Here is a 12,982-nt window from a genome sequence, read left to right on the forward strand (position 1 = left end):
AGCAAGTATAGTGGCACTCTTGGCTATGGCGGCCATCCTAGATTTCAGACCGACCCCCCCCCCCCCCAAAAAAAAACCCACACAGGACCATCTCAGGATCATTTCAGGTAAGTTAGAGCTGAATACCACTGATGGAACTTGAGAAATAGGTGTTGTTCAGGAAAACCATGATGGTGCAATCATGTTACAAAATGGCTGTGTGACGGCCATATCAAAGTTTTTACGAGGCTGAAAAATAACAACACTTTGTTGGCTTCCCTTCCTTAAAACTCTCACCAATTTCCAGCTCAATGGCACCAGCGGAACTGGAGAAGTTTAAAATGTGTTTTTAAAGATGGCTGACATTGCGGCCATCTTGGATTTCTGACCGACCTGAAAAATAACAACACTTGGTCAGGATGCACCTTTCTTGTCCGATGACCAAAAAAGTTGACTGTTTTATAAATAAAGCAACACAAGGAATAACTCTTATTGAAACTGTATTAAACAACATCATGGTTATACAGATAAAGGTAACTAACAATAAGCCCAACTCTCTGTGAGTGGCCCAAGTTCCCAAGTGGGGTGCATCATATATGGATGGCTGGTAATATACGTCCAGGCACCCCTCAATAAATATTACAGCTGTATATACAGTGGACCCACAATAGATATCACTATGTAGATCTCATACAATTTGTAATTATTCAGCAAACGAATATAAAAATCCTTCTATGTGATTCCTTTAAATTGTACCAGTAATGACCACATAATAAAACAATATCATGTTACAATCACTGACTATAGACTTACAGGAAGTATGATAAAATCACCGACTATAGACTTACAGGAAGTATGATATAATCACTGACTCTAGACTTACAGGAAGTATGATACAATCACTGACTATAGACTTACAGGAAGTATGATACACACAAACACTTACTATAGACTTACAGGAAGTATGATACAATCACTGACTATACTTTAATACAGGAAGTATGATACAATCACTGACTATAGACTTACAGGAAGTATGATATAATCACTGACTATAGACTTACAGGAAGTATGATATAATCACCGACTATAGACTTACAGGAAGTATGATACAATCACTGACTATAGACTTACAGGAAGTATGATATAATCACTGACTCTAGACTTACAGGAAGTATGATACAATCACTGACTATAGACTTACAGGAAGTATGATACACACAAACACTTACTATAGACTTACAGGAAGTATGATACAATCACTGACTATACTTTAATACAGGAAGTATGATACAATCACTGACTATAGACTTACAGGAAGTATGATATAATCACTGACTATAGACTTACAGGAAGTATGATATAATCACCGACTATAGACTTACAGGAAGTATGATACAATCACCGACTATAGACTTACAGGAAGTATGATATAATCACCGACTATAGACTTACAGGAAGTATGATATAATCACCGACTATAGACTTACAGGAAGTATGATATAATCACTGACTATAGACTTACAGGAAGTATGATACAATTACTGACTATAGACTTACAGGAAGTATGATATAATCACTGACTATAGACTTACAGGAAGTATGATATACACAATCACTGACTATAGACTTACAGGAAGTATGATATAATCACTGACTATAGAATTACAGGAAGTATGATACAATCACTGACTATAGACTTACAGGAAGTATGATATACACAATCACTGACTATAGACTTACAGGAAGTATGATATACACAATCACTGACTATAGACAGACTTACCAGGTAATGCAAGAAACAGGAACTATGTTCCAGTAAATATCAAAACAACAACAAAAATTCCACCCTGAAAGACTATATTCATTTGCTGGAATATGTACAAAATGTATATTACTCTATGTATATATAGTAATTAAATAAATGAGATTCAAATATTGACAAGTTGTACATATCAAGGAAGGAAGAATTTTTAACTAAATTATCACAACTGTGACTGACAATCTTCACATATGTTTAAATTACAACAAATTGATTTGCAAATTTATTTAGAGTGGATGAAATGCAGGATAAAACAAATGTAACATGACAATCATGTGATAATTCATGACTTATATGGATGCAACATTTTAACACAAAAACATCACTCTTAAACAAACATTATGCACTTACATTATGTGCATTTTCATTCAAGTTTCTCATTTTTTTCTGAATTGCTTCAAAAGAACAGCCAACATTTTTCAGATACAAATGTATCCACAAAATGTCTACGGTCATCAAAGTTGAAGTATTTCTTTTTAATTAATGCTTCAAACAGTTTAAATTAGACAAGTTACTGAAAAAATATTTCTTTTACAGTCGTAAAAAATGACCACAACCAAATGAAACAAACAGAGAAGTTCAATTTATACAATTTTCAGAATTTCAAAAGTACTAGCAACTTCCTACATCTTGGATATGGAGAAGTTCTCTTTAGCTTATATGGTAAAGACTGGTTAGCTACAGTTTCCAAAATAGTTAATTTTTGTTACACACACACATTTGTTTATGGAGTCCCATTGACAGTCAATTTCTAATTGGCATTTAGAAGTGAAAATATTAACAAAAACTCTGTCTAATATAATGCATCATTATGCTATAAAGCCTTGTGAGTCCTAGTGAGCTAAAACTTTAATTCACTAGAGACATCACAACGTCTACACTGGTGTATTATAACAATGGCCAGCAATCAGAATATCTACTTGGCCTTGTATTTCACATTCTCAACCCCAATTAGTACACCATTATATTATATATATAAAAAAGAGAAACCTGAATAAAAAGGCAACACATTTCTTTAACATACACAAAAACGATAAAATAACTGAATATACAAAATATAGCACCTCTTCTATAGCAAATTTACATAATACATGTACACATAAATAATCAACATAATAGAGCAGGCACAACCAATGAAGGCATTTACGACTCAACCAAAATACTTTTCTTGTTTTCCTCTAGAAACATAAGTATTCCTTTACCAATCAGGCTGTTTGGTGTCATTCATCACAAACCAAAGACATCAAGGTTTGAAGTAAGAATGCAAGATTTCATCTATGAAATTGTATCTGATAAAGTGAAATTTTCTGAAATGGAACATTTTGTCTGCATGTAGAAAGAAAAACAGTGAAGTTAAGAATGAAATATTTTATCTTCGAAATTGTATCTTGAGGCAATGAAAAATTTTAAACAACAGAACAGTTTGTCTGCATGTAGAAAAATTTGGAGTAAGGAAGCAAGATTTTATCTGTAAAATTGTATCTTGATACAAGGAAAAATTCTAGCAACAACAGAACAACTTGTATGAATGAAGGAAAAACAAATTGTAAACATTTGTTCATTAAATGAAATGTTGAGCTACATAAACATACATATGCGATTCACTTTTTACATCACAGATAATTGCCAACAAAAATGTAATAATGAATAACACTGTAAGACTTGAACAACTGCAAGACAAGATGAAAATATGAGAATTTGTAAGCCTCCAGTTAATGTTTGCAAATACTAGGGAAAGTACATCACTTCCACTGCTGGAAATTCGTCATCATTCAACAGTGACAAAGATCAAGAAAAAGAATCTCTACCCCATAATTAAGAGGGAAGAGACATGAGAAGGAAGACAATGACTGGTAGGCAGGGTAACCACAACTGTGACCAGTAAATCGTGTTCAGTTATGGCAAGCTGGCCATATGGGTACATACCAAATACACGTACATTGATTCAGCCCCAGCTTAAGATCAATACAATATAGATACACAGAAAAAATCTAAACAATGCCAATATATACAGATAATACTGATAATACAATAAAAACAAAACACATGATATGGCCAGGTAGGTACAAAGGTAGGTACAAAACAATGTAGCTTTTTAGTAAATAATATCAATTCAAATATGAAGAAAAAATTTAAGGTATCGTTAACTTCTATATACATATAAATTTTCTTCTGTTCCCAATTGAGGATAAAGATATATTTGAACCCAAGTAGTGATATGGACACATGAAAATACATCTATTGCAGTACATGAACATGTTTATATAGCATGTGTTTGATTTTGCTTCATTCTGTACTCATGAGAACAATAACCACATTGATATTGCCTCTGGAGACATATCTTGTATACCCTTTCCAAAGGAACAAAATTTTAACCCAGAAAATTAACTGGCAAGATAAACACAACAGTTAACACTGACTACATGACGTACTAATTCAAAGTAGAGATAAGTGGATTTGCAATACAATCAGAGGTGTGTGTATCGGAATATACATAAAAACACACTGAACAATAATTAATAATACCACCCCTCCCCTGAATAGTACCTGAAGTTGTTGCACAAACAGATTAAAGGCACAACCAAATGGTTAAATGAAAATGTTTTTAAGCAAATTTGTCAATAAAACTGTAAGAAATCTTTTGATAATATGATCATATTTAAGAGAGCAAAGTAAAGCCTTCTTACTGACACCAATGAAATGGTTACACATCTACACTGTCACAAACATCAAAACATAAACAAAATTACATTGATGTATATATACATGTATGTGTGTGTACTGTATAAAACTCCTACAGCAAAGGTTGTATACTGATTTTGTTTTTTTTGTTTTATCATTTATATTTAAGTATTATCTGGTGACAGAGATTTTACTTGGAAGATGTTTCTTGTTTCTGATTGATCTTTTGGCAATCTACCATATATTAATATTAGTACTCTGGTAGATAATACCATATAAAGGACAACTGTACAACATGGATTTCCTACAGGTTTCTAAAAACGCCACAATTCACTAATACAATGCTGTCCTAGAGTATACTTTAGGCATGATAATGTCTCTATGTAAATATTTTTACTCAGCCTTGTTTTTTCTTCTTCTTTAAACACATGTATAAGAAAATATCTCAGATCAGAAAGAGCTGACATGAAAATTTAGTGGCATGACTGAAAACATTGACTGGAAGACTTTGTACTGGCAATTTATCCTTTGTGTGTCTTTATCACAGTGTTGCAGAACAATACAGAATGTCTCAAGCACATCCAAAAGATGGCAATTCAAATGCTACAATACTTCTCGCACTAAATACCTCTAACCATTCCTTAAAATGTCAAACATTATAATTTAGCACTCTTTCAGCTTTTTGAACTATGACACTTATCTGTGTTCTTACATGCATCATCTAACATGCTATCTCAGTCCTTTTTTTTCTAGCACTGTCAAGACTTTTTGTGCAGTGAAACATGTTGTATTATTATGGCCTAAAACATTTTGAAATTCAGCACTATAAACAGATATATAACTTAAATTCAAACGAAAATGTTTTAAAAATATATTTCACAATTACCAACTGACAACTGTTCCCATAAAGTTGTAAACAGGTGGTTGAATAGAAGGAATGTATTTTATGCTGTAATATTAGCCTATATTTATGTGCAGAAAATGAAATAAGGTGGTTCAATCATGATGAATATCAGGCATTTTTTTACAGAAACCATCTTTAATGAGAATGTGTTAAAAATAACTACTTTTGTAAATCTTCAATCTATACATTTTTTTTAGTGTTGAGAAGTTACAACAGTAAATTACAGTCACAAAAGATACAGATTATATATTATATTTAAATGTTTCCATGAAACCCCAATACACAATTAAAAAAAAAATCTTAAACACCTGAAGAAATTAATTAACATGTGCATGAAGAAACTGCATGTAAATAAAACAAATTCTGAAAATCAAGTCCTTTAAACCACTGCGATTACAGTCAGGTATAGACTACTAAAGCAGGTGCTAAGTTAATACAGAGATTCTACTGACAAATCAGAAAATAATTCAAACATCACAAGCATAAAATATTGACTGCAACATTGAATGGCTGAACAGGAAGGCAGTTCTTAAACTTCATATTCACACACAATATGACAACATCAAATTTTAAAATATTCTCAAAAATACCAAGATTTAGTCCTCTATTATTGCTTAATACTATGAAAATGAGCAAATTGTAGAGTTTACCTTTTTATATAGATTTTCATCTGAAATATTTGAAAATTATATAATTTTACCAGTTCCGTTTAACTAGCTAACATTATAATGAAATGCTATTTTGGCAAAACTTCCTCAACGAAATGGTCACATTAATTGAAATACGGTGTATATTAAAACGCCCCCTTCTAGACCTTGCAGACAACTACATAATACAAAGATCCCTCCCTTCCAGGCTTCTGTCACAAATACACTCGCTCATACTCGACAGTTTCCTGTCATATTGGAAGCTTCAGTTAAGGACAACGACTCTCCACTATAAGTTCGGCTTCACTTCCTCCCATACCAAGTCACAACATTTTAAGACTTCAGACCTAATGCCTATTGACTAGCTTTACATGATAATTAATAACTGACAAGTTAACATTTGAATTGCTGACAGCAACCAAGAAAACAAATATTTCCAATTGTAGTCTAATACTGGTGGATCAAAACATTTTTCTTTAAACTGAATCTTATTTGGTAGGTAGCAGATTGCCATTTGATGCAAAAATACTAGGTGCTATTTTTTTCATTTAAAAGAAACATGATACTTTCAACTTTGCTGAAAATTATTTACCTGATCATATTTTTATCAAATTTAACCACTAAGTACAATACATGTTATATGTAATTCTGAAATAAATAATTTAGTAGGTCACAAATTAAAAATGGATATCTTTTTCCTGATAGCTTCTTAAAATAGAAATTTTGTCCAACTTTGGTGGTTATGTCCTGAACTTTTAGCAGCTCTAGACAACACCAGATATCCCTATCTGCTAGCTGATACAGCAGCTGCGTCGACAGTTGGCGGGAGGTGAGTCTGTGGGGTTGAGATACTTATTTTTCTTTGATTTGTCACGGTGGATGAAACTCTGCATTCTGGCTCTTGTTTTGTTGGTGAGAGCGTATGACTTGAGATATGACTTTAAAGTCTGTGGTAACGGAAGCTGATCAATGCCATATATTGTTGTCCTTGCAACGATTGTGTGACATGCTATCTCCTGAAGACTCAAAACTGAAATGAAAATAGAACAATTTGTGACAGAGTTGGGGATCAATATGTAATGTAAGTGATAATTAAAGGAATGCAATCCATCATCTGATCAATTGTTTACATGATGCACAATGTAAAAGTCTGATGTCTAGAAAATATTGTATGTATCCACAAATAAGCCTAAGTCCACAAATATGCCTTCTTCTTCAATTTATTTAATATCATCAGTTTTGAAATAGTAAGCTAAAAGTGGTTAAAAAGAAGCCCCCCCACTAAAGTTAAACTTTCACACTAGGGGAAGGGACTTATTTGAGGATAAATATGGTGACATAATCTTGCCATCATTGCAATTTACTTAAAAATTTTGGTACAAATTGTATACTTTGTTATATGAATCCATCATGGAAGATTTCTCTACCATATTTTCTTTAAAGTCATCACATTATTTTTTTCTATAATTATCTTAATATATAACAACATATTTTGTTATAAAAAGGTTACCTAAAATTAGTTACTAAACGAAAAGTTGCAACACAAAATTTACAGAGGGGGAGAAAAGTGTTGATCAATTAAATTTTATAATTTCATGATTTTGGAAGACTTTTAATTTAATAGATGAAACACTTTATCCTACATGATAATAAAATAGATTATTCTAAACTAGATATTTTTCATCAAATTCAACTGTAGTTTATATTAACATACAGTAAAACCTCACCTTACGACCACCTCAAAATTACGACCACCCCGCTATTACGGGCACTTTTATTCTGATAATGATTCCATCCCAACATGCAATACACACCTTTGCTAGGCCCCCAGGTCCGGCTCATGCCATTCCTTTTTAAAGCCAGGCGAGATAGCTCTGCAAAAGATTCTGTCACATTGAAGTCACACAGAGGACTCACTTCAAAAAAAGCCATGTCATTTTTCAACGCATATGCTTCTGCTGTTGCCTCACTCACTTGTCGTTTAAACGCTAGGTGGAGACGGTTGCCAACCAAAATCTTAGGAACACCAGGTGCATGCTGGAAAATGATTATCAGTCATCATCAAAACCAGTCAATTAGGCTTCAATAACAGGTGAAACAAGTTTATTTATGACAATATCAATGTATGGCACATATCTGTTTCTGTTTCGCACATATAAATGGATCTTTGGGGAAAAAAAGTGCAATCATAATTTGACAAGCTGATCTATATCTCATGTTAATATTAGAAAAAGTCATGTAAGTTGAGACAGCAAATGTACATTATTGTAGATCAAATAGTATACCTGGTCAATTTCCTTGATCCATCTGTCAATGCCATCAAATGACCACTTATTGGTAATGTCATACACCAACAGAATGCCCTGTAAAAATACATGAATTTTTCAATGGGAACACATAGGGATATCAACTGAACAGTGGTTGTCACGTTTACAAATTTACTTTCAGTTTTACAGTTACCTAATCACCTTCAGAACTTTCACAAATACTTCTTTATTTCTCCAGATTTCTATGCAAACAATGCCAATCTGTTGCCTACATAATGTTGCCTACATAACAATTGCATTACAGATTTTATACCCTGAGATGCATCTAATTCTATCAGATTTTTTACTCATAACTGTGGATACCGTTCTATGATGCCTTTCATGATCAGTTCAGAAATGTATAACAATAAATGAAACACTATTTTTCTATATATGGAGTTATCCAAGCATGAGATCACTTTAACTACCACGACCATATTTCTAACCTGGGCTCCTCTGGAGTATGACCGGAAGATGGTACAGAATCGTCCTTGTCCTGAAGTGTCCCTGAATATAAAATCATCAAAATCAAGGAATCATTTGATGTAAAAACAGAGACAGTGACAAATGTAAGATGTAAAGAAATTAAATGAACTGGAGTACATGGTAGAAACTTATCAATGTACATCTACTAGTTTTATAAGAGTCATGTTTAAGGGAGCATAAAGATCTGATCAAATGAAATTAAATGCCATTTCAAGGCTTTTCAAATGACATACATGTATATACTTTTTCAAGGGATTTTTCTTTCATGTAAAACATATTTAACATCAACAATTTTTGCAATGTCCAATGCTTCAGTTTTCAATTTCAAACACACAAAAAATGTAATTTGCCTTGCACTAGTACTACGCCTTTTGAAACACAAAAATCAAACTCATGTCTCTACTTAATAACATCTATGAGCCAAAGAATTTCCTATTCACAGACTTTTCAAGGCAGAAAGTATATTATATGAAGATTTTCAAGACTACAAAGCAGAATTCAAGGACTTTTGAAGACTGTTTAATTTGCACCCTGTACTTTAACATAGAATATTTTATTGAAACATCGTAGATGTAAGTAGTATACACATGAAGTAAGCATGTTTAGTCAAAAGTCACAAATTCATGGCATAAGCCCTCTGGGCAGGCAGGTGACATAAATATGTAGACTAGTTACTTAAAAGGGGGGTCACTAGGTGCACAGAAGTGAGAGCATCAGTTTTATTGCTAAATGTGTCTAACTATATACATGTATATGGGAAAGGCACCATAGTAAGTTTAAGAGAATGCTACCAGTTATAATTATTCCTGTGGCTATGTACAAACTGTTAACATAGGGTATTTCACACAATACACATTAACATAGGGTATTTCACACAATACACAATAGTTATCTTTACAATAATATTAGATCCTACCTACAGCAGATGGTATTTTTCACATGTATGCAGTGTTAGATGAACAATTTTTACATACTTATGAAAGCTAGAAGTTAATTAAAGATCATGTGATCATGAAGAGTATACATAGACATGAAATGGTAACTGTGATCTGTAATCTTACCACAACTGTAATTTTACACGCCTTCCATCCAACAAAATAGTTGTAGTCTTGTAATCAATGCCTGCAACGAAAAGTAAAAACATTTGTCTCCCTGTATTTTTGGCTTTACAGAAAACTTTCTTTTTTAAAATGAATCTTATATAATTATTACTATATAGAAATATTTCTTTTTTATGATGAATTAAATATTCTTAAATTTCATAAGCAAGTTGCTACAAAAATTACTTTTATAATTACAAGTAACTTCATTGCAGTGAGTTTCATAGTATATATTTATATACACCTATTAAATTTTACCTGATACTAATAATAATATAAATATATATTAGAATATCCTGATTCTAGATGGTCTGTAGTATTTATTACATAAGGTACAGAAAATATCAGTACTTATTACAAATTTTACAGTAGCTACATAATTATGTTTGAAGTCACATCTGAGAACCAGTGGTGATAAAAGAGCCACCAGCTGGCATATATCAAAGAGGATCAAACATGTCCGACTTCATATGACAGAAGGAAATATAATATTGAACAGGCAAAAACACATTCCTCGAAGTGCCTACTGACAGGCATCAAACCAGGGTCTCTGAAATGATAATCCAGGATTCAACCAAGTGAGCCAAAAAGCACTGCTCTTTCAGCTGAGTAACAGACACCTACTTAACATTGCTGCCCCCATGACCATTGCATGATCATATAAGAGGCAACTAAATTTGGGATCTTATCTTTAATTTTCTTCTCTTTCTAAACAACTTTTTCAATCCTTATATATTATGTCTCCCATGACAATGCCACACTCTTGGCCTTTTTAAGTAAAAGGTTTGCCCCCGTAAGAAAGACATTGTCCCCTGGCCGAGACATACCAGAGTTAATAAAATTGGTACATCCTGTTCACTGTTTGACGTTCAGCTTGGAAGTTGGCAGTAAAGACTGGTTTTGTCTGTTGTTGGTATAATGTGACCTAGTGGAATGTCATGCTATCATACATATTTATGTGTAGCTTTCAGTGTGACAGCACTATAAAAGCATCAATCAGCTTTCTCATTGATCATGGAGACCCTCCATAAATAACCTTAAAGTTATTATGACGATAGGAGTAAAACAACACCAAACCTTCCTTTTCCAAGCATTCAATCAGACAACACATATTTGTGTAATTGTTCCAGATGTAAGAACAGATCAGTGGCACAGGTATACATACTACCCCAGGACTGAACTGGCAGCAATAAAAGCTTGTGATGATTCAATTGCAAGTAAATTATTCTTGCTTTTTTATAATGCTTTTGTCAGAGATATATACCCAAGAGGCCATGTACATACGGTAGGATATACTTGCATCACATATGCGACTAGTTAACCAGTAAAAAACAACTGGACAGACTGGAATTCAAACCTGTCTTAGACCTTTAGACATTGCAAACACTAAAAACATATAGAGCTAAATTAGTATTCTAACACTATGTGTCACAGGATCATCTGCATATAAACAAAAAATATCTAGCTAACCATATATGCTGGAATCAAAATAGAATGACTATCTTGAGACCTCTTGCTCTGGAATAATACATAAGATAATATAATGCCATCTCTAGATCTGATTATGATTAAACATAGCTGACATATATATACAACTCTGAATTATTACATATGTATAAGAGGAGTGCAAAAATGCATGGCTAGACCAGGGTTTGAACATATGACCTCCGAACACTAGCCGGATGCTCTACCAATTGAGCTAGCAGCTGGTCACCAATGATCGACCTGGTCCAATTCTGCCACACATGTACATACACTGACAGAGTATACAGATATACTGATTATAGTTGGTGAGTATGGGGCGCCCTTTTACTATTTATTCGAATTCCCATTTGGTGATATCACCTATTCAATCAGTGATATTACCTATTCGAATAGGTGATATCACCAATTCATTTTTCAAATAAGTGATATCACCTATTCGAATAGGTGATATCACTTAATGAAACGAATATGTGACATCACTCATTCGAATAGGTGATATCACCAATTGGAATAGGTGATATCACTTAAAAATATTCTTAAGTGATATCACCTTTTCGAATAGGTGATATCACTTATAAAATTCTTAAGTGATATCACCTCTACGAATGAGTGATATCACCTATTCGAATGAGTGATATCACCTATACGAATAGGTGATATCACTTATAAAATTTGGAAAACTGTATCAGTCGTTTGTATTGATTCTAAAGTGATATCACTTATTCGAATAGGTGATATCACTTATGAAATTTTAGAAGTGATATCACCTATTCGAATGAGTGATATCACCTATTCGTTTCAATAAGTGATATCACCTATTCGAATGAGTGATATCACCTATTCGAATGGGCGATATCACTTAATGAAACGAATAGTTGATATCACTCATTTGAATAGGTGATATCACCAAATGGGAATAAATAGTAAAATGGCGCCCCATACGTGAGAGCATTACTAGTCTTACAGTCACATATATAGGTGGTTTATGTATCATAACTATTACCTAGTCATCTACAAATCAACGTGTAAGATTACAGTCTCATTACAACATAAGAACCAAATGTCAAATGGAAAGTGGGATCAATATTTGTGACACTTTTTTTTAATATACTATTACTTCATGTGCATCATGCAGATTTTAGTCTTTTTGGTGATTGTGGATGAATTCACTTACAGGAGCTCTGGCGACCAGTAATTTAATAGGCCTTGTTGTTACCATGGTTGTTATATACTGGGTTTGTAGAACGTTTATTGACGTAGCTTAAGCTTATATTATGACAAATAGCGGACCATCCAAATATGGCCAATGATTTCTGATGCGTATAACCACAACGCTTTTAATAATTACCACAACTGGAGAATCCGTATGGCGATTCTGTAGCTCCGTCCTCCATTCCCCCAAGCAGCTCTTCCTTTCCGACATCACTGTCTCCAACCAAAAGAAACTTTAGCAGGTAATCGTATGGTTTTGGCGAGCCTGGAACTATGCTAATGCTGGGGGAACTGACACCACTACTCATATTTGGCCGATTACCGTGTATTGTGCATAATGAATGTCCCTTAACGTTGGT

General features: G+C 33.2%; 1 protein-coding gene across 1 annotated transcript; it reads right to left on the reverse strand.

Moving 5' to 3' along the window:
• Nucleotides 1-462: 462 nt before the first annotated feature.
• Nucleotides 463-12,976, reverse strand: LOC117333126 (ras-related protein Rab-40C-like). The gene is made up of 6 exons (XM_033892266.1): nucleotides 12,760-12,976; nucleotides 9,888-9,948; nucleotides 8,787-8,847; nucleotides 8,320-8,397; nucleotides 7,849-8,071; nucleotides 463-7,064 (listed from the first exon to the last, which is right to left on the reverse strand). Exons 1-6 carry the CDS (start codon nucleotides 12,929-12,931, stop codon nucleotides 6,826-6,828), a joined length of 834 nt encoding a protein of 277 aa, XP_033748157.1. The 5' UTR covers nucleotides 12,932-12,976; the 3' UTR covers nucleotides 463-6,825.
• Between the last annotated feature and the right edge of the window lie 6 nt (nucleotides 12,977-12,982).

This window comes from Pecten maximus, chromosome 1 (genome assembly GCF_902652985.1).
Source record: "Pecten maximus chromosome 1, xPecMax1.1, whole genome shotgun sequence".
NCBI classification, from domain to species: Eukaryota; Metazoa; Mollusca; class Bivalvia; order Pectinida; family Pectinidae; genus Pecten; species Pecten maximus.